The sequence below is a fragment of the Labeo rohita genome, chromosome 8, assembly GCF_022985175.1.
Source record: "Labeo rohita strain BAU-BD-2019 chromosome 8, IGBB_LRoh.1.0, whole genome shotgun sequence".
Classification (NCBI taxonomy): domain Eukaryota; kingdom Metazoa; phylum Chordata; class Actinopteri; order Cypriniformes; family Cyprinidae; genus Labeo; species Labeo rohita.
In genome coordinates this window covers 2,843,656-2,870,719 of record NC_066876.1, presented here as the reverse complement: position 1 = coordinate 2,870,719, position 27,064 = coordinate 2,843,656, and the positions used below count along the sequence as shown (strand labels likewise).

At 37.3% G+C, this 27,064-nt stretch overlaps 2 protein-coding genes across 3 annotated transcripts in view; both read left to right on the top strand.

Annotated features, from left to right (window-relative positions):
* plch2a (phospholipase C, eta 2a) overlaps positions 1-8,992 on the top strand; it is a 139,061-nt gene extending 130,069 nt beyond the window's left edge. Inside the window, exon 23 of the mRNA XM_051117271.1 lies at positions 6,282-8,992. Coding sequence (XP_050973228.1) covers positions 6,282-7,894 — 1,613 coding nt within the window. The 3' untranslated portion in view covers positions 7,895-8,992. The remainder of the gene's footprint in view (positions 1-6,281) is intronic.
* A 3,885-nt stretch (positions 8,993-12,877) lies between these two features.
* On the top strand, positions 12,878-26,759 carry si:ch211-251b21.1 (uncharacterized protein LOC571720 homolog). 2 transcript variants are annotated; one of them, XM_051117571.1, is made up of 10 exons: positions 12,878-12,997; positions 13,260-13,340; positions 19,526-19,557; positions 19,649-19,828; positions 20,199-20,425; positions 20,557-20,654; positions 22,888-23,105; positions 24,844-25,063; positions 25,567-25,811; positions 25,954-26,759. In XM_051117571.1, the coding sequence occupies exons 2-10, from the start codon at positions 13,280-13,282 to the stop codon at positions 26,047-26,049; spliced, it is 1,377 nt and encodes a 458-aa protein (XP_050973528.1). In that variant the 5' UTR covers positions 12,878-12,997; positions 13,260-13,279; the 3' UTR covers positions 26,050-26,759. The 2 variants fall into 2 exon arrangements, with proteins under 2 accessions (XP_050973528.1, XP_050973529.1); XM_051117572.1 differs by having other exon boundaries at positions 12,970-12,990.
* Positions 26,760-27,064: the final 305 nt, after the last annotated feature.

Sequence of the window (27,064 nt, the reverse complement as noted above, 5' to 3'; positions counted from 1 at the left end):
CCCTTACCTAGATCAAGGGCTAAGGTCCGACAAACACTGGCTGCACGACCCCTTAACCCCACTGAGGATCCCATTGTCAGAAATGATCGCTCATGTAGCGTACCACGCCAACTCTTTCAGTTCCCATCCACCCCACCTCCTCCAATTCCAGACAGCAAAACTAGCCTTTGTCGGCAATGCCGTGCCCCACCCAACTATGGCAGCAGCTGCAACGACACCAGATCTGTGAGTGACGTCAAAAGATTGTCTGACAGCGACTCTAGCAGCTGTGACAGTCTGGCCAGTCTCGATCTACCCACCATCTTCCCGTCGGGAGGAATGGAGAACCGAAAGCGGGCCGCAGGAACACTGCAACGTGAGATGAATGCTCTGTTTGCTCAGAAAATGGAGGAGATCCGCAGTAAATCCCCATTGTTTTTCGATGGTAAGGTGTTTGCAGGTAGATGGATTTCAGTTGTTAGAATGTCCCAAAGCCTCAGTAGGATAGATTTTAGTAGGTTGTGATGAAACCCAACAAATACCCACCAAAGACCTTGTGGATGGATCTCAATGAAGGCTGATCCTGAAACTGGGAAACGTCATCAGTGGGATCCTGTCACAGAAACAAGAACTTAGTATTGACTGGTTTTAATGTCCATTTCCTTTTAGTTTCTGTGTCCTTGAATCAATATCCTGAAACCGGATTTAAATGCAAATGTAGCTGCATGGTGACAGTGGAGGCATCAGTAGCTGACACAATGAGGGCATCCCATCAATGTTTTTTTGTGATTTTGAAGTAATTGGTTTGGGAAATGATTGTAGAGTGAGGTTTTGCCAACTCTTATATAAATTACTATGATGAATGATCTGTAATTCCCTTAGCAAAACTTAATAGAATAGAAAGAATGCAGAGGAAAAACATCCTTCCATTAGAAAGAAATTTGTTTCTCTTAAATGGAGAGCAATTACTGTTGTAATGTCTCAAAGTGCTGTGCTCATATTTATCAAGAAAGCAAAGTCTGCAGTCAGTTTTAGAACAGGAACAACATCTGAGACAAACTTTACTTTACTGATACTTTGATACGTAAATGACAATTTCACTAAATGACCTTATCTATAAAAGCGCAACCTTTGAGCAATGAAAATTTAGTTTAAAAAACTACTACAGGGTTGCCAGAATTGTAAAGTTGTAATTTCAAGGCCTGGAGAAGTCATAGAAAATAAAATAAAATAAAATGTAATAATATTGAAAATGTATATAGTGAATAAAAGTGATACTGTACAATGCCGTCCACTAATATTGGCACCCTTGGTAAATATGAGCAAAGGTGGCTGTGAAAATAAATCTGCATTTTTTTTTTCCTTTTGATCTTTCATTCAAAAATTTATGAAATTCTAACCTTTCATTGGAGTAAAACAATCCAAAGAGGGGAAATCTCGTTATGAAATAATAATCAATCACATAGCCACAGTGTAAATAATCACATAGCCACAGTTATTCTTTTTCCTAAGATAACAGTTCTGAGTTTTCTCCTGTAATGCCTGTAATGAGTTTGGAGAACACCTAACAAGAGATCAGAGACCATTCCTTCATCCAGAATCTGTGAGAGATTCCCAGCTCCATGTTGGTGCCCACTCATTTTCTATAGGGTTCAGGTCAAGGAACAGAGACAGCCATGGGAGAAGCTTAATTTCGTGCTCAGTGACACATTTTTGTGTTGATTTTGATGTCTGATTCGGATCATTTTCTTAGTGGAACATCCAAACATGGTCCATTCTAAAACTTCTTATAGAGGCAGTCAGGTTTAGACTTTTTTATCTGTTGGTATATGATAAAATCCATGATGCCATGTATCCGAACAAGTCGTCTAGGATCTGTGGCAGAAAAACAGGCCCACAACATTAAAGATCCAGCAGTACTATATATTGAACCATGGGCATGGAGTACTTTTCTTTTTTCTAGAAACCCATTTGAACAACATGTGGTGATGTAGGGTCTGTTTGATATATTTTTTTAGGCTTTCTGACCCTAAGACTAAACTAACCTCTGCAATTCTCAAGCTGTGATCCTTGGAGAGTCTTTGGCCACTCTCCTCGTCCTAGCATGCATTAGGACAATATAGACACATCCTTTTCCAGGCAGATTTGTAACTTCTTTAGTTGATTGCAACTTATTAATTATTGCCCTGATGGTGGAAATGGGGATTTTCAATGCTTTAGCTATTTGCTTACAGCCACTTTCTATTTTGCGAAACTCAACAATCTTGTTCTGTACGTCAGAACTATATTCTTTGGTTTTGCTCCCTGTAATCAATGATTAAGGGAATTTGGCCTTTGTGTTTCTCATATTTATAATCCTGTGAAACAGGAAGTCATGGCTGGACAATTTCAGTTACCCTGGTGTGTTACAACATGTAATATGATTGAGAGATAGTTTACTCATAAGAATTTCTAGGGGTGCCAATAATGGTAGCCAAAATGCGTTGGAGAAAAACATTTATTTCATAATGTGAGTTTCCCCCTACTTTTAATTGTTGTACTTTAATGAACATTTAGAATTTTGTGAATTATTTTAATGAAAGATCAAAAGATACATGATGCAGATTTATTTTCACAGCCGGCTTTGCTCGTATTTACCAAGGGTGCCAATATTAATGGGCAGCACTGTATATAAATATACAAATTTACAGTATATATTCTAACATGATATGGGTATATTTTTGGTGTAAAAAATCCAGTAATCACAAATGAAAGGATAAGTCATTGAAATACTTTGGTCAAAAGTTTTGGGTGTGGGGACACTCCTAGCAAAACTATGCATGTTTTTTATATGTTTAATGCAGCAATGTAACTGATTTTAGTGCTGTCACAAGACTGTAAGAGTCACAAGACTCTTGTGTAAGGAGTGAGGATGTGTTTCTCCCCCACGCACTTGGGCAAATACAAACCAGATGCTCCGTTTTTTACCACTGGGGCAGGTCTTGAAATCACGAGTTTTCTGCTTGGGGAATATTGGCTAACTTTCCTCTTGCATGTTGATTTTGGGGTTAGGGGTTGGGGGATTATCATATGACATATGAATGAATGGGTGCAGCTGCATTTTCCTATTCCTAAAGGTGTCATCCAGATCGTAGGTTCTCAGCTCCTCGTGATGATGGTGCTAAACCCTCTTAGTACTCACAACTATTTAGATCTTTAAACATTAACCTTCCCATGCCCACATTTTTTATTGTGTATCTATAAATTTATATTGGAACAAAGCATATGTGTTTTGTCATAGCAATTTCCTGGTGTACCAGTCTCCTTCCTTTTTACACTGTCCTTCTGTTTCACTCTGCACTTATCCTGTTAAAATGCCTATTTGTTCCTTCCTTCTTGCATGCTTTCTATCCTTAGTGCAAAACTGAGGGGCTGACCAATTACCAGGTAAAAAGATTTTCAGCATTTTATTTTAAGCAAGTTTGCCTTTTCTTATTCTTTGAAATTATTTAAAATTTCATCATGATATGTGTTATATTCAACATCATACACTTTACCGAACATGTGCAAAGAAACATCATTTGGTTGGGTTTGTTGGTCTAAAGCATCAATGTTTCTATTGCTTTGGGAACACTTTCATCTAAGGACCAATTTTCACTATTAACCAGTTGCTTATTAGCATGCATACTGCTAGCATATTGGCTGTTCATTAGTACTTATAAAGCATATATTAATGTTTTATTCTGCATAACAATATTTTGGATCCCTTAATAACTACCTTACTAACTGTTAATGAACAGCAAATTAGTTGTTCATTGAGGCAAAAGTCCTAGTTAATAATTAGTTAAAAGTGAGAATTGGCCCAAAAACTAAGGTGTGACCATTTATACTACAGACATGATGATCTAATCATGCCGGAAAAGATCGGACTTGCGATATGTGTTTGGGAGATAACAAAATGTGGATAAAATATATTAATATTTACATCTGGAATTGCATTTTTATTGGATTATGCTTAAACATTAATCTTTTATCAGTGAGAGAGGGATTTTCATAGAAAGAAAAAATGCCTGAAGTGCCCCTATTATGGTTTATGAAAGGTTCAAATTTTGGTTTTGGGAGTTCCCAACAACAGGTTGACATGCATGCAAAGGACAAAAAACACTTTCATTGTGTTATAATATGCATTCATTTTTACCTTTTTCTGCTCAACGACTCCCACATGATTTGCTCAAAGATTAATTTGTCCAAACCACTCCTTTGCGTGACGCTAATCTGCGGTGACTGGTCCAATAAACCAGTCTGTTGTGACTGGTCTTCTGCATGCAGCACATGTCGTAAATGGAACGCCCATCACAATTACTTAGCCCACAGCTCGGTGGTAAACACCAAAACCTCCATGGTATATGTGTTAGCCCAACACAGAAACCTATTGATAAAGCACTGCAGTTTGTACACCAACGTATTGTTCTATTCTTTATCAGAACTCCAAATAATAACAATGACAAACATTCACTATTCATCAGCACATTTCTGGACAACTTTGAGCAAACAGATATTGCTGTTAGCCGGTTAGCCAGAGACCTGCGCAGAGCAAACGCAACACACACAACTAAATACGTATTTTGGAGACTACATGAGAGCAACAATTTTTAAAGGATTAGATTTCAGAATAAACATTTCCTGATAATTTACTTACCCCATGTCATCCAAGATATTCATGATTCAAGATATTCAGAATTTAAAGTTTTTGAGGAAAACATTCCTGGATTTTTCTCCATATAGTGGTATTCAGTGGTGCTCAACAGATTGAAGGGTAAAAATGCCATTTCAATGCAGCTTCAAAGGGCTCTAAACAATCCCAACTCAGGAATAAGGGTCTTATCTAGCGAAACAATCGGTCATTGTCTTAAATATATATATATATATATATATATACACTTTATAACCACAAATGCACCTCTTGTTTAGCTCTGGGAAGCGCATTCATTCAACATACCCTGACTGTACCCTAACCGATTTACCCTCACGGTGCAGAGCACAGTGTCTTCTCGACATGATGCTATCCACAGGAATCTGCTACAGTGTTTGAGTTCAAGTGTTCCCGGGTCTGTGTGCGCAACAAGTGGACGGGCAATATGCTAATGACGTCAACATGAAACAGCTTGGGATTCGTTTTAAAAATGACTTGTTTAAATGACTCAGAATCGGCTCTTTCTTTCGAGAGATAATAACTTTATATACGGTGCACTTTCAGATTTTTTCAACTTTGCAGGATGCAAAGAGCTGTTACACACTGCATGAAAAGTAACTGTCAAAAATCCATAATAGGGGCACTTTAATATAAAGGCAAAAAAACTATTCTGTTTACACAATACTAATGCACCGTACACCCTGCTAAAAAAAAAAGCAGCTAAAACACAGCCTAGGCTGGTTGGCTGGTTTTAGCTGGTCTCCCAGCCTGGCCAGCTAAAACCAGCCAACCAGCTTAGGTTGGTTTTAGCTGGGGTTTTTTTTCAGCAGGGAAGAACAACAAAACAGTGTAAGTTATATAGGAGCAATACAAATGTGATGTTGAAAAGATATGGAACATAATTTTCCTGAATCCCCAGTCTACGTGATCATATTTTGTTTTGTTTACTTTTGCACCATGCAGTTTGATGGATCATACTGTGTATACCAAATATAATTTATACCTTTTGTTTATTCATGTGTTGTTTTGTCTGTTTTTGTCTGTTCTTTATATATAATGGTATTATATTTTGTTATTATTTAAATACAACACATGGGACCAATTTTAGAAATGCATGTTACATGTTTGCAATTGTTATCAAACATTTGGTTTTGTTGAATTGTGCTTAAAGCTAAAGTGTGTATTTTTTCATCATAAATACTCCTGTCCGATATTTGTAGATTGATTTCCCCCCAAAAGTTTAAATACTGTGGGTCTATCAAAATATTATTTTAACACAACAGAATTGACTCACGCAGTAGTGTTAATTTGAGAGATGGTTTAAGGTGTTCTGACCAATGGCAGAAAATAATTAGTGACACAAGTGGTACATAAAATACACACTTCACCTTTATTTTTCATTTTTGTTTTACTGTAAATGTGCCATGCAAAAATGCATTGTTTCTTTTATGTGCAAAAATATTTCTGTATATTGTTGGACTTCTTGGCATTCATGATACATTTTACGTAGTCTCATTGTGCATGTGCGTGTGTGTTTTATTTTTTTATCTCTAACAGTCATTATACTGTACTACCTAAAAATATTACTCCCTATTTATACCTATTTTTTCTGTTTGCCATGTGCTTCCAGAAAATTCTGAAGTGCAGAATCCAACTCCATCTCTGAACGCCTCATGTCTGGGATTCATTACTGAGGAATTTCAGGAGAACAGTCCTTTGACCTCCACACAAACTCCTGTGGATACCTCACCACATTGTCCCTCCACTACATTGTCTTCACCATCCACAGCAATAACAACATCTTCCAATGGGGAAAATCTCAGCCCTGTGAAAAATAACGAGGACATCTTGAAATCATTTGCACTAACCCAGTGTATCGGTCCATACAGCACCACTGGCAAGAATTCTGTGAACAGCCACATCAACTCTTCACTTTCCACAAATTACCTTGACATTGGATGTGATACGCCCCCATTGCCAGACCAGGAAAATGGCGAGGTTGTGCAAAAAGCAGTCACTGATCCCAATATGGCTGAAATAAGAACAGGTCTGACTCTAGAGACAGATACTGCAAAGGAAACAACCGCCATTCAGAGCTCTCAAAGGATTCAGGCGTTGAAGGGGGTGTTTGACAGAGACATTGGACGAAGCATGCAAACAGGACTGAGGACCCCTGTCAGAAGGACCAAAAGTGAAGCACAAATGAAGGCAGTGATAAAAGCAGAAGGCCCATCGGTGGTCCCCGAAGTCTCTATTGACGCCACTTTAAACGACAGGCTTTGGAGCAAACTCGACCCCGGCAGCCACCGGGATAGTGTGTCATCGTCTTCCAGCATTTCGTCCAATGACACTGTGATTGATTTGTCCTTGCCCAACCTTTCCAGAAAAAGCCTTACTTGTCTTAGTTCTGCCCGGGACTACTCAGACAACCAAGTATCGTTGGCCAGCCGGACCAGCCACCCTCGGTCGACAGTGTCCGCGTGCAACATTTCACTCGTCAGCAAGAGCAAGTCCAACCCCAACCTGCGGGATGGTGAGATGTGCGACCCAGAGGACGATTTACAGCCTAGGCCTTTGGTGGCCGAGAAAGACCCCGTCCGACCCATGCAGAGGCGCCACACGTGGAGCAGGTTGTACATGGAGGGCTTAAAGCAGTCATCCATACTTGCTGCTTCTACTAGCCCCAGAAGGTCAACCACCCCCTCAGCAAAAGACATGGACAGCAGCTCGAAATCCAAGAGTCTTGGAGATCTCACTTCAGACGACATCGCTTGTAATTTTGAGAGCAAGTATCGCAGCATTAGCCGCAGTTTCATTGTGAGGCCAAGCCGCCAACAAGGTAAAGCTTTCAGAAAACCCCAGAATGACCTAACGGAGCAGCTCAAGAGGCTCACTGATGTGGAGCCCCTCACTAGCAAAGACTTTGCTCAATACAGGAACGATTCCGAAACAGGACAGGAAGAAGAGGAGATGCCCCCTTTGCGGAGGAGTTCTTCAAGGAGCCAGAGCCGGGTGAGATACATCGCTAACCGTGCCAGGCAGGCCCAAGAGAGGCAGCGGCTACAAAGCCTGACTAGGACGCCTGGGAGCCCCATCGAAGAGCGTGGCAATCCTGAAGGTGCTTGTAGTGTACCCCACAGTCCTTGTGCTAGCTTGGATCTTTTGAGCCAGCTTCCACCGGGACCACCCCAACAAAGCTCTCTGAGCCCGGACAATGAGGTCTTCTTTATGCTCAAGCTGTAAAAGGACGAGAATGAGTTAAGTTTTTATGTGGGAAGCAAACGGACACATGGTGGCCAGCCTCCACCTATCACTCATTAAGATTGTTGAGCAGTCAAACATCTTACGCGCACCTACTGTAATACACCTTACATTATGGCTTGATGAAAGAAGTTGAAAAGCACACAATCATTTTATTTTTGTTTGTTTTGTTTTTTTAATGTCTACTGTTGACCTACTCCCAGCCCTGAATAATGAGCCGTTAAATGGGATGAGAAGCTTTAAACTTTAAATTGGATGCAATGGTTTGCTAGTTTGTACAAATTATTTGTAAATGTGCATGCATGTGTTGAAAAAAGCCAAAGGTGCAAAACCAGAGGATTTTTAAAAAAAAAATGGTGTATAAAAATATACAAGATTGCATATAAAAATAATATTACAGACGTTCTAAAATTAGATTATGCCTGTGGCATTTGTGGTACTGTATTCTTATTATTTTTTTTAAATGCAGCTTAGTGCAGCAATAGATAAAAATGTAAGCACTACTGATTCACCGCAATGATTCCCTGAATTCAGATGTTTATTAGTCTGCAGCCAAATACAAAAGCATTTGTTTGTGTTGTTAATGGTATGAGAACAAATTTTGTAACCAAGCATGGGATGTATTTGTCACAATAATTTATTGTAGACTGAAACTATTTTTTAAAATAGTTTTAGATGTAGTAATATTACTGACTGCTATGTTATGTTGTTTTAGTTTTTAATTTTGAAAAAAATTATAACTTACAGTATGTTCTTTAGTTGAGTTAGTTACTAATGAAGTGTAGCTCTAAAAAAACTGTAATTCATATAAAAATTGCATATCTTCACTTTATGTACAGTAGTTTACCTTTTGAAATTTTATTGTATGTCACTTGCTTTTATTATTTCTCCTGTTGTCTACCGTATTTTTATGTTTCAAAGATTTTATGATTTTAAAGTGTACAGTCTATTAGAGTCTAGTTATGCGGTTATGTAGATGTTATTCAATGTCATTGTCCTAAATACACTAATACCTTTTATTACTTTTTTTTTTTAAAGAATGCTACTCAGTAACAGGGAAATAAATTTTTACCAATTACATCCTTCTTTTTACTTTATTCTTGTATCTGAAGTTAACAAACACAACAGTTTCACTTGCCAAGCTGTGAAAATATATCACTTTTCTTAATATTCTTCTATTTGTTAGCTTATTCGTCTATTATTAGTCTACTAAAAGCTTTAACTTTGAGACTGTATGGTGAAAAGTCAACAGTTTATATGGTTATAATTCTATGGATGTTTGGATATATATAAAATCATTTATTTCAGTTGTAATTACGAGTATAAAGCAGCGCTTTTTAGCAGTACGATTATTCTTTGACCTATAGTGTTAAGTACAGCTAAAACAATACATTTTACTGAATATAAAATCTTTGAGCGCAGTCAAAACTGACTGGCAGTATATGAGCATGATTAATGGTTTTAAGTTACAGCAAAAGTCAGTGTTTTTGAAAACTGATGGCATTTCAGTTTAGAGCATCTCCTTCTGCTTGGAGACCGATATGGGCCGCAAAAAGGTAGTGATTGCAGTAAAACCAGCAGAAGTCGAGGATATTGATGAGTGTCTGTATGATGATATTGCTAGGTGTTTAGATCTGTGTTACAGCCATAGCTATGACTGTATGATATGCTTATATATTTCTGACTAAAACTGTGATGTAATGACATGCAAGTAAACAGACAAACAGGTTTCACAAAAAGGGCTTACTCATTCTAGAGAGCATTTGATCTGATCTGTAGTATACTAGTATATCACCTTAAAGTTGAGGTTAAAAAAAAACTGTTACCGTCATGCCTAAGTGGATCTTTAGCAATTTCACGTGTCGTATCATTACAGATTATATGCTGAGTGTCCATGGCGACACAATCAGTAATGCTTTTAAAGTCGTTTTGCAAAATGGGTTTGATAATGGCTTTGTTTATGTGTCTACTCAGTCTCTTCGCATCTTCCCCTAATTTTATTTTACCCAAAAGACAAAATAAATGATTTTCCAAGTCCAGGAGGTCATTCTCTTATTATAATGGTGTTTTGCTACACGGATCCTCTCCACTGCTCAACATTACATCACAGCACAGAGAAGGCCCAAAGTTATTAGACTCATGCTGGCTATAATGGTGACTTATTTCATCTTCTGGGCAGCATTCAGCGCTGCTGTTTTGCTTGTCTTCCTGCAGACCCAAGGACACCTGCAGACTTGTAAGTGGCATGATATTTTGAAGCTGACCTTGCAATGGCTGGAAATTATTACCTTCAGTCACTGTTGCCTCAACTCTTTGAAATGTCTTTGATGGAAAAAAAGTTTGCAGCTGTAAATGAGAGAATCTAGGTTAAGAAAGATAACTTTAAAATGCATCCTATTTTTTAACATACTATTTTAAATTTTAATTACAATACACTGAATGTTGTATTGCAACAATCAATTTTCCAATCAAAGAAAAGATTTAACAATAATGTTCATTAATACAAACTTTATATAGTCTTTATAAGATCAGTGTTGTACATTTAAGTATATAAAAATTCTGTTTCAAAACATTGCTTTGAATTTTCTTTAATGAAATGTATAATCAGTGTTGGGGAGTAACTAGTTACATGTAATGGAATTACTTAATTTAATTACAAAATAAATGTAATTAGTTACAGTTACTGAGAAAAAATGTGCAATTAAATTACAGTTACTTTTGAAAATGTTAATGATTACAAAGGGGGTTACATCTGAATTTTTTCACACACACACACAGATTTAATGGACTTCTTTCATAAATTGCATTGACTTCAAAATGAGAGACCAATATTTAGGACATGTTTATTCAATAACTGTTTTATTGCTTTATGCATTTTTTTAAACATTCAGCTGCCAAAATTGCATTTCTTGATAGTCACTGTACACTTACAAGTCCAATTTTACTGTTAAACACTGCTAAACATAAACACATCTCTCTACATCCATTCTACATCAAACATTCATCAACCTCTTTTGAGAAATGAAGACTATCCCATGCACTTTTGCCTAGAGTAAACCGGGTCTATGCATGGAAAGCAGAAACATGAAAAAATATTAGCATGCAAAGAGATGCAAGAGCATATTTGAAAGTATAAATAAGCATCATCTAGTAATATGCTAAGTAAAATATTTGTGTGTGCATTTTTTTAATATATTGATTCTTAAGGTTAGTCATTAATTTGAATGGAAATTACTATACCAGGGGTGGCGAACTCCGGTCCTGGAGAGCCACAGCCTTGCAGAGTTCAGCTCCAACCCTAATTAAAACTCACCTGGCTGTTGCTTCCTAGTAACCCTTCAGACCTTGATTAGCTTGTTCAGGTGTTTTTGATAAGGGTTGAAACAAAACTCTCCAGGACCGACGCCACCCCTGTACTATACACTCAGCTCATCAGATCAACTTTTCATGAAGCACAAAAGGCGAAACTGGGCTCATCTGTAGTAGAGTCATGCAGCAGAGGTTGAGATGTACCATGTATCATGCCTGATCCATTCTATGGATCTATAAATTAGGATTAGGCCATTTTAGAGAAAAAAAAGTAGTTCTGAAGTAGTCTGACTTTCAGTTTATTTATTTATTTATTTAGGAGCATATGAGAATGCAGAGAATGCATTCTATTTTGAATGGCTCTCAGATCCATGTAATTCCCTTGTCATGCACTGAAGTTGTCACAAGGACTGTATCTCAGTATATTCAAAACTCAAGTAGATTCATGGGAATGCCAAAAGAACACATCTAGACTTAAAAGCAATTTGGGGTCACCATTTTACCTATCCTGCATGTTTGGATTGTCGGTGAAGCCAAAGCACATTTGCAATCTTCCAGTGCAGTCTCATTTACACATTTAAAGTGTTTGTAATTGTCCAGATATGGCCACTGATCGAAAACATAATACTAACTAGAGCTCTCAGAGCGTGACTGGGACGATTGCAAATTGTGTCTTTAAAGCTGACATCTACATAAAGAAAATGAGGTAGAGCTCTGTTCAAAGATGTCGCCCCTTGTGCTGTAATTCTGGCCCATTCTGAGAGGACTCGCTTTTATTTGCCTTCACCCTTTCTAACCTCTTTAGCCCTGCACAGAGAACTCCCGTTGAGAAAAAATGTCAGAGAATAAAGGCTTGCCCCACACTGGATGTCCAATTACTACAGACCAAAACACAATTAAAAGATCTTCTGTTCATTTTTTTTTCATTGTCACACTGCCGCTTTTGCCTGGAAATGGTTATTGTTAAGACCCAAGATGTTTTGAACATTTGCCGCCTATTTTAACCCTTGATGAGTTCATAAACACCATGACCTATTCATCACCACTTATGAGTGATGTGTTGGATAAAAGCTCAGGCATGCCGAGGGCCACGGTTACCAAGACTACGATGGCTGGTGAGACGGACCATAGTCGAATCCTTCTGTGCGGCTGAAAAAAACGCCTTGGGATTTACATGACTCTTTGAGTGACAGAGATTGTAGGCTGTTGTCTTTCTAACAAAAGTTCACTTCATTAGGATTCGAGCGGCAGAGCCGCTCACTTTGGATGTGTATTTTTCACGGTGGTTTAGCTTCACAGTTTTCAAGTTGCCGTTTTAGTTCGTCTGTAGTGGGGCCATGCTGCAGAGGTTGAAAACCCCCTACGTTCACTCCAGGTCCATTCTGTGGGGTTATAAATTAGGATTAGGCCATTTTAGAGAGTTAAAAAGAAGCCTAACAATAAAATCCAGCTATTCATTGAATGTTCTGTGAGCATCTGTAGAGAATCATTTCTGCACGCCCTGTGTAATGCACATCTTTCAGATCCCTTGTTTGCAGGATCACATGCTTGTTATTCTTTGTCCAAAATTCAATCTCCCTCATGGCTTGCCTACCCATAAATCCTTGTGGATTTGTTTTGGTCAGACACAACCACCCCTTTCCCCCCCACTCAAGAACGTCCCCTGTTCTCTTATTGGCTGTTCTCAGTCTCTTGTGTGTATGTGTAAGCTTTAAATAGTGTGTTGCCTCATGAATTGAGCAATACTAAGGGGGTGACTACAGTTTAGGGTAAGAGGTAAGAATGCCATGTTTTTGCTCATTTATAGCTGCTTAGTTAAGTAAAACTCTTTTAAGCATTTTGATCTTGGTATTGTCTGTCTGTGATGTACTTTTAAATACTGGGCTAGAAAAATTTAACATTTAAAACCCTTAAAAGTGCACAATGGCAGATCTTTAAAGAGATCTTTTGGATAAAGTTTTTATTTTATTTTTTTTGCATATCCGGAACAGATTTTTTAATAAATCATGTTTTGCTAACACTATGTATATCATTCCAGTGCAGGTTACTAGTGGTAAAATGGCTCCATTAGGACTCATCTTGGTCTCATCAGCACTGCTGGCTGGGGTCTGCGCTGCAGGTAACAATTATTACATACTGTAATATCAAACATAGACTAGTATGAATGTGTAGTTAGTGGTGTTTGTACAATAAATCTTTTTGCCTTTTCATAAAAACAGAAGTAGTCTAATGTTACAGCATCTTGTTTGTGAAATAAGTACCAAATGTATTTTTTAAGCTTAAAAAAGTTTTCTGCTTGCCATATTGAGATCACAATATCATCTATGTCTACAACCGAGTTAAACCAAGGAATTTTCCAGTAAATATGCACATGAGCTGGTGGGGGCAGCATAGAGGTTAATGATTTTGGTAACACTATAGTTTAGGGACCAATTTTCATTATCAACTAGTTGCTTATTAGCATGCATATTACTAACATATTGTCTGTTTATTAGTACTTATAAAGCATATATTAATGACTTATTCTGCATGATCGTATATTAGATTCCTTACCTCATACCTAAACTTAACAACTGTGTTACTAACTATTAATGAGCAAAAATTATTTAGTTTACTGAGGCAAGAGTTACAGTTAATAGTTAATACTTAGAATTGGTCCCCAAACTAAAGTGTAACCGTTTTTTTTTTTTTTTTTTTTTTTTTTTTTTTTTTTTTTATTAATTAATTTTTTTAGACTGTAGCTACGTGTTTGGCTTGTTTGCATACACTCTTAAAAAATAAAGGTTCTTTTTTTGCCATTGTTGTTTCCATGAAGAACCTTTAACATCCACTGAACATATCCATTGTACAAAAGGTTCTTTATAGTGGAAAAGAGTTTTTCAGATTATTAAAATGTTCTTTGCACTAAGAAAAGAATTGTTCTTTTAAGAACTGTTCACCGAAAGGTTTATTGGGGAGCCGAAAATGGTTCTTCTGTGGCATTGCTGCGAAAACCCACTTTTCAACAGTAATTTCGAGGAATGTAGCCTCATTAGCAGGCGGTAAACACATATCTCTTTATAGATTGCTGATGTGACGTCAAAACCCATAAGTTCCATCAGGATTTTCCTATGGGTTTTCACAATGGGGTTTTTCAATTTATGTGTACAACAGGGTCTGTGGTAAATATAAACTGGCGATACTTGGGCTTTTGCTCTAAAACATAAATCACACACCCATACTGAAGACTTGAATTCTGATTTTTAGTTTTTTAAAATGTTCTTCAAAATGGTTCTTTTAGGAACTGTTCACTGAAATGTTCTTTGTGGAACCAAAATGGTTCTTCTACGGCATCACAGCAAAAACACCTCTTTGGAGATTTTATGTTTAACAGTGTACTTATGAATTGGAAAAACAAACATGTTAAGGAAACCCATTGTAAATTAGTCTTCTGGGTTTTAATGTCATGGGTGCAGCACTCTATTGGTGGCTATTCAATGTGTATTCTGATAAAATATTTATTTTTTTGTGAATTTTTTGTTTACTTTTCGTTTACAGTAGATGTTTTATTGCAGTTTGGTTCTTTTACAGGGGAGCACTTACAATTTAAAATGTCTCAGGATAGTTGCTAGGATGGTTTGGTACTGTGTCCATTTCATGATGCCTTCTTATGATCATTGTTGACATGATGTAATTTCCCTGCAGCTCCAGAGTTCAGTTTACTTAGAGATTAGCCACACAAGATTTAGTTTAAGTTAATCAGCTCAGAACGTTCTGTGGTTCCAGTTAGTAAATACGGAGGATTGTAAATCGTTTAATTCTTTGGCTTCTGTGCCATCTGAGCAACTGCCATTGAGTTGAATGGGAATTTTAATTTACAGTTTAGATCTTGCTTGCTTGCGCCACTACTATTTTTCCCGTAAGAGCAGGCGTGGCCATTTGCAAATTTTACGGGCGTGGCATCTCATCCATGGCCAGCTATTTGTAGCTGTACAAAACAGCTCGTTTTGCTGCTTGATATGGCAAATTGGTGTGTCTTTACCATATTATTTTAATGTATTATCTTAATTATAAACACTTTAGTTTGTAGTGCAGTTTTACCATTTACTGCAAGTTGTTATTATTCCCATTATTTCCCTAATTAACCAGAAGTCTCGCCCATTGGCTTACTTCCACGTTGAAGAATATGGTGGATAATAAAAAAAAATTAAAAACTTCAGCTTGTATCTTATCTATCCTTAACCGCTGACTAGATATTCGAAATTCTGAGACAGACTCAGTAGGTACTACATTTGAATTTGAATTAAAGGAGAAGTCCACTTCCAGAACAACAATTTACAAATAATTTACTCACCCCTTGTCATCCAAGATGTTCATGTCTTTCTGTCTATAGTCGTAAAGAAATTTTTCTCCTCTCCAAAGGATTTTTCTCCATATAATGGACTTCATTGGTGCCCCGATTTTGAACTTCCAAAATGTAGTTTAAATGCAGCTTCAAAAGGCTCTAAGCACAAAAGCTTGTGTAGCACAGGCTTTGGGATGTGCGTCCACAATGCTATGAATTAGTAATGAGTCGTTCATGAACGAATCTTTCATTTTGAATGAATCTTTAATGTGATTCGGGAAGAACGAGTCGTCTCGGGGAGTGATTCGTTCAGTCGCGCATGCGCAACATCCTATTAGGTTCTGTACTGGAATTAGTTCACCTGTTTCGAGTCGTTCGTTCATCTTATGGTGCTGTCACGTGATGAACGAACAACTCGAACCCAAAAAACTTGTCGGATAAGAGGTGAGGTGAGCTAATCATAGACTAAAGACCCAGGTAAACAATGAATGAATCTTTTCTGTTTCTTATAGCATTATAGTTTTGTCTTGTTTGTAGTGTGATCAACGTTTGTGTAAGCAGTAGATGTGTTAGGGAAGTAACACGTAACATTTTAATTATATTTTGCTAAAATGAACGAAATGACTCGAAAAAAGATTTGTTCATTTTGCTGAACGAGACTCAAAGGTCAGAGTCAGTAAAATGATCTGAACTTCCCATCACTACTACGAATCACGTGTAAGTTCATCGTCTGTGTACTGAGTATGGCGAAAAACTCCATCTTAACTTCTTCTGCAACTTGAGAGGAGGACATCATTGTACCTATTTGTTTGTAAATAGCATTTACAAACCTACTTGCACTTTCTTAGTCTTTGCGTGTTCGCTTTGTAAACATTGGGTCTGTAGTTCTGCGTGACCTTTCGACGTGATTCAATAGTACGTAGCGTCGTGAACGTGCATCCCAGAGCCTGTGCTACACAAGCTTTTGGGCTTAAAAAGTATTTAAAAAATTATTTCCCCAAAAAAAAAAAAAAACGATCATTTCGCTAGATAAGACCCTTCTTCCTCGGCTGGGATCATTTAGAGCCTTTGAAGCCGTATTTAAACTACATTTTAGAAGTTCAAAATTGGGGCACCAATGAAGTCCATTATATGGAGAAAAATCCTGAAATGTTTTCCTCAAAAACCATAATTTCTTTACAACTCAAAACAGAAAGACATGAACATCTTGGATGACAAGGGGGTGAGTAAATTATTTGTAAATTGTTGTTCAGGAAGTGGAGTACTCCTTTAACTGCACAACCGTTAAAAAATACATTCTATATATGGGTAGTATGAATAAAATTCAGATGTATTTCATCTGCCATGTTGTTACTGTCACATGACCTATCTGCTGTGAGTTGCATCCTTTCACAGTCATTCATAAATGGTAAACTGTCTATTGAATGTGCACTTCAGAATCCGGGTGGAAGAAGTGATCCGCATACTTCTTGCCTACTCTTTTTTGAATACTATAAATTCGGACATACTGTACTTATACTTGCCTCACACACTGTTTTTTGCAGCATGCAATTTCGGTGCTCAAGGCACAAATTATTTTAATATGGTTGCATAGTTTGACAATTTTTTGATTTTGTTAACATTTTGTTCCTCTGCCGAAAATGAGTTTATTTGGACTCTCGCCATGTTTTATTTACCTTTTATGTAAATGCTTACATTTTTTAAAGATATTACCCTTTTTAACCCTTGGTGAGTTCATAAACACCAGGAGTTATTTATCATCATGACACCTGAAATCATTTCATTGGTGCTCATGTGATGTTGTCATTACAAGAAGGATTTAGTGGTCTGAGGTGAATAGGGTTTACCAGCGCCTATAACCAGACAGTCCACAGACGTGCCGTCTGAGGCTGAGACAAAGCAGGATGTAGATAGAGCCAATATTAGTCTGACAGGGCATGTTTCAGTCTGAGGCATGGCACTGCGCTGGCACCATCTCATAACGTCCCGCCAGGCATGGAGCAGTCAGCATTCAAACCGGAGAACACTGCTGCTATTCACTACAATGAGTGTGATTAATCAATTAGCCAACGCTAACTAAGCAGTCACTAATGCGGGGCAGCCCATGACATGACTTCAGTTTTGATGGCATGTACGTTTTTCAAAGTTTGAATGGGAGGATGAGGGGTGTCAGTGATATGCTGTGACACTGATGGAGGCCTGCAGAGTGTCACACGGATGAAACTTAGACAACAACACATATTCTCAACAGAAACTGGCCGGGCTTATTCAACATTACTCAAGCAGTTTAACTCTAACTTTACCTAGAAAACTAGATTAGATATAAATAAAATCAAAAAGAAAGTCAATAAAAATAACTTCAAAAACAATAGTTCACTCAAAAAATTCTATTGTGAAACTACTATCTCTTACTTTTATATTAGCATCATGCCAAATTTCGTTCTTCCACCAAAAGATTCATCCATCAAAGAAATCGTTGTTACCATGGTAATAGAAACTGTGCCAAAAGAGATGGGGTTCATATATTCCCATGGACAATTGCAAGTAGTATTATGTATGTATATGTAAAAACAATTCCTTTAGATGATCAAAGACATCTTGATTTAGGTATTCATGAAATGTCAGATGAAAAAGAAGACTTAAAAAGAGTCAAAAATGTATGTCATAACACTTTGATTCATGATTATAGACTGACATTCACATTCATGAATCTTTTAGTATGTCTGCTGGTCTGCTGTGGACTGGTCTGCATTAATAAGCAGGATTAAAACAATAAACAGAGCTACTCCCAAGTGGTCTCAGATGCTGCAGCCAGACGAGTGGGGCACTTTCCCATCATTTTGTAAGCGCTTTCTTTAGAGAGTTACTGGAACTTTCTCAAACTCTCACCGCATCCGTTCCGCTGCAGGGGGCTGTGCACACTCAAAAGCAAGCTTTTGTTTATTTCCGACTATCTCCTTTTAAGTCTCATTTGGTCAAAGCAAGATTAGTGGCCGTGAGGCGACCGTTTCACCATCGCGCTGTTGCACAAGTGGGACATTGTCTACGTCTGCTAAATTTGGGAATATTAGTGGTTGTTTAAAGAAGAGTGCAAAGCACATCCCAGCATGACAGAATGCTTCATTAGCAACCAGGAATGCCGTCCAAGTGCTCTGACCTTGTCAAATTAAGACAGGCAGTGTTTTTTTTTTTTTTCTCCTGGTCCTGGTTCTACTCATTGATTTGAAAATTGGATTATCTCGCAAAACCCCTGACATCTAACAAGCCAATTAGAGACAAGAAGAAAATCATATTGTGTCATAAAAAATGTAGAACAATTAGTAGAGTTTACCAAGTCAAGCATCACTTTTACTACCACTCATACTTAGGGTCACTGATTTGAACAAACCCTTAACCCTAAATATTACAGGCACAGTTTACACAAAACATTTCTGTCAACATTTACTCACCCTCAGGTTGTTCCAACAGTAGTTGGTCCCCAATGACTTCCAGTATTTTTTGTCATTGTAATGTGTTTTTAAAGGAACACTCCACTTTTTTTTGAAAATAGCTCATTTTCCAACTCCCCTAGAGTTTAAACAGTTGAGTTTTACCGTTTTCGAATCCATTCAGCCGATCTCCGGGTCTGGCGGTAGCACTTTTAGCATAGCTTAGCATAGATCATTGAATCTGATTAGACCATTAGCATCTCACTCAAAAATGACCAAAGAGTTTTAATATTTTTCCTATTTAAAACTTTTTGACTATTTTGTAGTTACATCACGTACAAAGACAGATGAAAAATGAAAAGTTGCAATTGTCTAGGAACTATACTCTCATTTTAACGTAATACGTCAATGGGGACCAGCAACTGTTTGGTCACCCACATCCATCAAAAGGCTGAGCCAAGGATTTAATCTTATCTCTCTAGTAATGAAGAGTTTGTGAAGAAATCTTCTGCATTTGTAACTAGTTGAATGAAATGTTGTTTTATATTTTAGGACCACAGGTATTAAAAGTTACAACCATCAAGGTAAGTTAAATTAATTCTATCTGGGCCACTCATGCACTGATCTGTAAATAAATCATATTTTCATCTGACATTAATCCACAATCCCTTGCAGGAGGAACCGTATGCAATGTCCAAAGGCTCTGAACTGGAGGGCTTCTGCATTGACCTGCTATCAGCTGTCTCAAAGAAATTAGATTTTAAGTATGATATTCAGCTCGTGAAGGACGGCCGGTATGGCACCACAGATGACAGCGGCACCTGGAACGGCATGATTGGAGAAGTTGTCAGAGGAGTGAGTATCATATTTTGAAGTTAAAAGTGTTGTAAAGTTCCTACATCTCAGTACATTAAACGTGACAAAAGTGATAGTAAAGATGTATAATATGACAAAAAATTAAAAAAATTAAAAATATTAAGCATATCACTGTTTCTTGAGCAGCAGATAAGCATATTAGAATGATTTCTGAAGGATTAGTGACACTGAAGACTTAAATATGTTTGTTTCTTTATTATTTCAGTGTTATGTATTAATTTATGTAAAAATGCAGTGTTATCCCTTTTACATTCATGTATCTGTTTCTAATAAATTTTGCTTGTATTATGCAAGAAGTGTCCAAAGAAACCCTCTTTGTGTGTTTATGTGTGTGTGCTCATTTCTACAGGAAGCAGACATCGCTGTGGCGCCTCTGACTCTTACAGCTAAACGTGAGACAGCTGTGGACATGACCAAACCCTTCATGCAGACGGGTCTTAGTTTCATCTTAAGGAAAGACTTAGCCTCTGATGACTCGCAGTTCCTCAGCCTTCTTAACCTGTTCTCCACTGAGATGTGGATGGGTATTCTGGTCGCCTACCTGCTGACCTCCATCTGCATATTCTTAGTGTCGCGGTAAGGATGGGATGGTAAAACCTTGGCACTTAGAAATGTACAGTAGGATGGTGTTTACATGCTATTCCAAGGTATTTCAAAGAATTAACATGATAGCTAAAACAATTTTTTTATTTGTTTTTTTTTTTTAGGATTAGCCCCTGTGAATGGGAGCAACCAGAGAAAGAAATGAATTTCTTCACGCTCTCACACAGTTTTTGGTATACTGTGGGAGCACTGACCCTTCAAGGTAGCGTAGGATAATCATAAGTATTTACACCCACACAATTCAGAACGAAAGGAACAATAGCCTACATCTATACAACTTAGCTCGGACATTTTTTTCCCGACAGGATTTACTTGGATTTGGATTTACTTATATAATTTTAAATCGTTCAAAGCCAGCTTGTAAATAACATTGCAACAACTATATAACCAACAGTAGCTTATTGGAAAAAAATTCCAAAAATGTACCTATACATACAATTCACTTCTGTTTCCAGTTGAAATGCGGTGAAACACTAGTGGCAGTAAAACACCAACTCTTTTATTCCTTTTTACACAAATTTATGATTACACTGGCGTATTTTTGCTTATTTCCCTGAACCATAATGCATGATTTGTAAACAAATACATTTCAATGTTTACATTAACAAAAGTCATTCTTTTGTTTACATTATCAAAAGTCATACATAGTAAACTTGCTTGGATGCTCAGCTGGTACAGCAACGGAACTTGTGATGAGGAGCGATTGAGTACAAGTCACATGAAACATGAGTCATGATTAAAAAACAAGCTAAATGGCATGGTAGCTTCAACAAATTTCATGATTGCTTTTTTTGACACTATCAGTTAGGTTCAGGGTAGGGTTTTTTTTCAAACACGATAAAGCATTAACTGTTTAGTACCATTCATCAGACATTTCAATTTCCAAACGGCAAGGACATCCAAGGTAATCAAAGTACAAGGTAACCAAGGAAAAAAACAAAACAAAAAACATTGCCATGTGTATATGTTTGAGATAAAACTGAACGTGCCGTTGAAATGTCGTAAAACATGCAAGAAGCAATGTAAGGTGATTTTGCAGAAATATTGGCAAAGGCATGTTTTCCAATAAACCTGATTTGCAGGGACTTGTTAAAAACTAGATAAAAAAGTTTGTCAAGACAAACTTTAAGTTGGCTTGAGAAAGCCGGACCAGAAAGTTTTAAAAAGTTAGATGGTTTTCAGTCTGAAATAATTTGAAGTTTAAAAGTATTTTAAAAGTTTTAAAGTAGTTTTAAAAGGTTAAAGTTTGAATGCAGTCTGTCAGATAGATAGATGGATAGATAATTAACATGTTAGTATGATTCTAACATTAGCAACATTAACATTAGCAAGTTACTAGCACATTTTTAACATGATTAGCAAGTTGTTAGCATTTTGCTATCATGTTTCTAACATAAGTAGCATGTTGCTAGCATGTTTCTAGCATGATTAGCAGGTTGCTAGCATGTTTCTAGCATGATTAACGTGTTGTTAGCATGTTTCTAGCAAGACTAGTATGTTACTAGCATGTTGTTAGCATGATTCTAGCATGATTAGCAAGTTACTAGCTTGTTTCTAGCATGATTTGCATGTTGCTATCATGTTGTTAGCATGATTAGCAAGTTGCTAGCATCTTGCTAACATGATTCTAACATGATTAACAAGTTACTAGCATGTTATTAGCATGATTAACAAGTCACTACCATGTTTCTAGCATGATTCGCAAGTTACTAGCATGTTGTTAGCATGATTCTAGCATGATTAGCAAGTTACTAGCATGTTTCTAGCATGATTAGCATGTTGCTAGCATGTTGTTAGCATGTTGCTAGCATGTTGTTAGCATGATTAGCAAGTTGCTAGCATCTTGATAACATGATTCTAACATGATTAGCAAGTTACTAGCATGTTTCTAGCATGAATAGCAAGTTACTAGCATGTTATTAGCATGATTAGCAAGTTACTAGCATGTTTCTAGCATGATTAGCAAGTTACTAGCATGTTGTTAGCATGATTAGCAAGCTACTAGCATGTTTCTAGTATGATTAGCATGTTACTAGCATGGTGTTAGCATGATTAGCAAGTTACTAGCATGGTGTTAGCATGTTTCTAGCATGATTAGCAAGTTATTTAGAATGAGTTTAAATGGATTAGAAATACAGTACATAGAAGGGAAGCTTGATTGAGTCTCAAGGGATTCTGGGAGTTTGAATAGTGTTGGCTCATTTGAACATTCCGTCAGTGTAAGTTTATGGGATTTTTCCCAGGTTTAATCGTCAGTTTTAGGAAAATCGTAAGTCTGATCAGTTAGAAAAGATATAGCAACTTGAGTCAGACCAGTCTGAAGATCTGGGCTGAGTTTGGAGTTTGTAGAGTTAAAGCTCTAGGAGGAGTAGCAGTCAGAAATTTTGGTCTCAGTAAATAGCATTTCAGAAGTTCATTAGAATTTTTTTTTGTAGGTGCTGGCCCTCACCCCAAGGCTCTTTCGGGACGAGTTATTACCGCTGTCTGGTGGCTGTTTTCATTAGTGCTGCTTGCATGTTACTTCGCCAACCTCAGTTTATGGCTGCATTCAGACAACCAGCAACTGTCGATCAAGAGCTTTGAAGATCTCGCTAATCAAAACGTCATTGAATATGGCACCATTAAAGATTCTTCCTCTTTTAACTTCTTCAAGGTAAGACACAGCATTTGTTTAATACAATCAGACTCTTAATGAATGGACACAATTGATGAGAGAATATTAAAGGGGTCCTATTATGCTCTTTTACAAAGTGTTGATTTTGTTTTGGGGGTGTACAAGAACATGCTTTCATGGTTGGTGGTTCGAAAAACGCATTATTTTTAACATAATTTACATTATTACAATACGTTTCTCCCAGCCTGGCACATAAGGCTCGATTAGTTCCAGGTTTAATGAAGGCCCGCCTTCCGAAAAACAAAATGTGTTGTGATTGGTTAGCTCTCCCACTGCATTGCGATTGGCGAACAGCTTAGACAGTGTTTCAGTACTGCCGCGCCCCTTGACAAAGAAGCAAGTTCCATCTACAACTGTTGGTGCAAGCTAAATTAAAGTGATTCTTACTTTTAAACATGGATATTTTTCTTACAAAACGCATCGATTTGCTACAGGAGTCATTTATTGACCCCCAGAGCCATGTGAGGCACTTTTTATTATGGATGGATGCATATTATTGGACTTGTTTTGGACTGATGAGGAGAAACACTCGTCTATGCCGTTCTAAAGCTTGGGAGTGCCAGGATAAATTTTAATATAACTCCAAATGCATTCGCCTGAAAGAAGGCAGTCATATACACCTAGGATGCATGGAGGATGAGTAAATAGTACTCTACAGTAGTGTTGGGTCCTATCATCAGCCTGAGATCGCCAATACATAATATATATAGTGCTATTTTAATAATTAAATTATTTACATACTTAGTTTCATTGCCCGAAACCAGCTCCAGCATAAGGCTAAAAGCAGCCTAACATTATCAAAGAACATTATCAATGATCAGCCTAGCCTATTCTAGTGCAAGTTTATGCATTTTAAAAAACACTCACTGTTAAACACTCACTGTGAAACTATCTACACTGTATGATGAATAAATGTCTTACCACACCCTGCACACATCTGCGGCACATTGCGACTCTGACACGCAAACAGAGTAGATCGCGGCTTCGGCATGTGTTTTGACCCCCTGTACTGCACACATCTGTGGCGCGTTACAGCTCTGAAGCGGACACTCTAGTCAAAGCTTTATACCCGCCACGCTGTGGCTCATTGAAGCGGTTCTCCGCGTTGCATCGCTAAAGTTTGGCCCACCTCGTCGCTACACCCCCCCCACCAATTCGAATTTCCATGGGTGGGATTTATTTTAATGATATTGTAATGGACCACATTGTGACATCACTGCATGCGGAAACAAACATTGTAGTTCTTGAAAAGGTATTTTTTAAAAAAACGAAATATCTCCTTTTGGAGTGGACTTTGAGATTTGTAACTTTGTAGATCTTTTTATGCCGAAAGATACACACCACACACTGACTAAAGTTCAAAAAGTGAAAAACTATAATAGCACCCCTTTAAAGATATCTGTGTCATGAAGATGAAGTCTTATAGGTTTTGAATAGACATGAGGGTGAGTAAATGATAAGAGATTTTTCATTTCAGGGTGAACTATATCATTTTAACCTGTGTTTAACACAATTTATATTCAACAGTATTGATGGATGACTGACAATTATTAACAAAAAAGTCATATTCTATCTATTAACATCTATATAAGAAATGCAACTAGAAGTCTACATTTTGTGCAAACTGATCTGAATCAAATCATTTAATGTCAGTTGGTTAAATACACATACGACAGCAGCTCTTAACTATGTTTTATTATTATCTGCCTTTGACCAGAACTCAAACAACCCCACATACCACAGGATCTATGAGCACATCAAGAAAGCTCAGAGCTATTCACTCAGTGCAGAAGAAGGATTCCGCAAGGCTCAGAAAGGCAACTATGCCTTCATCGGCGAATCTGTGTCCCTCGACCTGGCAGTGGCAAGATACTGTAACCTCACACGCGCCCCAGAGATCATCGGCATGAGGGGGTACAGCATCGCTGCGCCTTTAGGTAAGTCTCAAAATTCTCATTTTTAGGTATATCAGTACCATGGTGATTTATGGTTTTATGTCCCATTAAAATAATACTGACCACCATTCATGTAACATGTTAACACTACAATACATGAATATTGTAATCAGTCAGTACTGTTAGCATACACTGTAAAAAAGTACTTGTTGAGTCAACTTGTAATTTGTTACCCGGCTGCCTTAAAATTTTAAGTTCAGTCAACTAAAAAGTTTATTCAACTTGAAATGGTAAGTTAGACTAAGTGACTTTTAAGCTTTTAAGTTTAACAAACACAAATATCTAAGTTGTCACTTAGTCCAACTTAACATTTCAAGTTGAGTTGACTGAACTTAAAATTTTAAGGCAGCAGGGAAACAAATTATTTCTAGCTGACTCAACAAAAATTGTGTTTTTTGTTTTTTATATGTAGTACCACCATATTACTTCCTAAAAGGTACAATCATAGTCTCACTATGTATGTGTTTATGTGTTAATGTCCTCAGGCTCTCCTTTGGTGAAAAACCTAAGTGTTGCCATTCTGCGCCTGAGCGAGTCTGGTGAGCTGGATTATTTCCGCAGTAAGTGGTGGGCTAGCAGTTGTGTGGGAAAAAATGGCAAGGGTGCTCCACTGAAGCCTACCAGTCTGAAGGGAATCTTCTTGTTACTGGCGCTTGGTCTGGGACTGGGGCTTTTCTTGGCTCTAATGGAACTGGCCGCCAAATCACGCAAAACTGCTAACACTCAGCAGGTGAGTCCAAAATACAGAAGTAGAGCCCACTATATGTGACAGGTCAAAAGTTTGGAATAATTAAGTTACTTTTTTTGGACAATTACTTTGAGGCTATGGTACACACAGACTTTGAAACTGAAAATGACCTCATTTCTTACAGAAGTCCTGCTGCTCTGTGATGTCTGCTGAACTCAGTCAGCGCTTCAAAGGTGGTGAGGCGACGACATCGGAGTCCTCTGAGAAAAGCAAAGCCTAAAGAGCAAAGCCCCAACAAAGCACTGAAACATGCATTTAATCACTTAATGCTCATTATATGTACAACAAAGTTATTCACTACTAACTAAACTGGGTGGGTGAAACGCAGGACACATTTCATTTGTTCACAAATCGAAGAAAAAAAAATATATGTAAGACTATAAGGGCTTTTTTTAACGATTTAAACAACATTTGTGTCAAATTGCAGCACAATGCAATATAATTTCTTTTGTAATTTTTGAGTAAAATATGACCCATGTGTTTGACAAATTTCATGCAATTCACCCAGGTAATCATCCTGCATTTAGACAGAATGTGGCTCTATTAATTTTATTAATCAGTATGATCAGTTAGCAGTTACTACCCAAAAGTTTGAAAGCGCCCAAAATTCTGACCAAGCACATTTGACCTGCTTATTTCTAGATTACTGTGATCAGCCCTTTTGCTGTTTTAATAGCAGAACAATGTGAGTTATGAATAAAACTGTGATATCATTAAAAATGGAAGAGAAGATTGCATACAGATATGTTCGAACATTTTCTTTCATTTCTATTATAATAAAATGATGCATGCAAAAATTCTGCTATGACTAACTATATATACACAGTATCCAGAGAAAAATTCAGTTTCTTATTTTATGTACCATCGTTTTATGTTAGAGAATTTTCTTAACAAAAATAAAAAGCTGGAATATGCTGTTTGCATATTTAATTCTTGTATTCAGTATTCATTTTTATGTATTAATAACTGCACCACTGATACTTTTTGCCAGTTATTTGGATTAGGTATTCTATGTCCCTCTGTCTGTTCTTCACTGATTTGCTCCAGGTTTTTCAAGTTAGTGAGAAGACACTTCAAAACATGCCACAGATTCTCTGTGAGATCAGATTTTGACCTGACCATTACTATTCACCTTGATATTCACCTGTTTTATTTTTGGGCCATTCCAGTGTTTGTTCAGTGTTTCAAGCTTCAGTTCTAGTCGATTTAAACAGGCTCTCTTGCAGTATTTCACT

Excerpts from the sequence above, each read along its gene's own strand:
- si:ch211-251b21.1 (XM_051117571.1), top strand. The coding sequence starts at position 13,280 with ATGGCTCCATTAGGACTCATCTTGGTCTCATCAGCACTGCTGGCTGGG. Across the intron at positions 20,426-20,556 it reads TGCATATTCTTAGTGTCGCG|GATTAGCCCCTGTGAATGGG; the intron begins GTAAGGATGGGA and ends TTTTTTTTTTAG. Across the intron at positions 23,106-24,843 it reads CCTCTTTTAACTTCTTCAAG|AACTCAAACAACCCCACATA; the intron begins GTAAGACACAGC and ends GCCTTTGACCAG.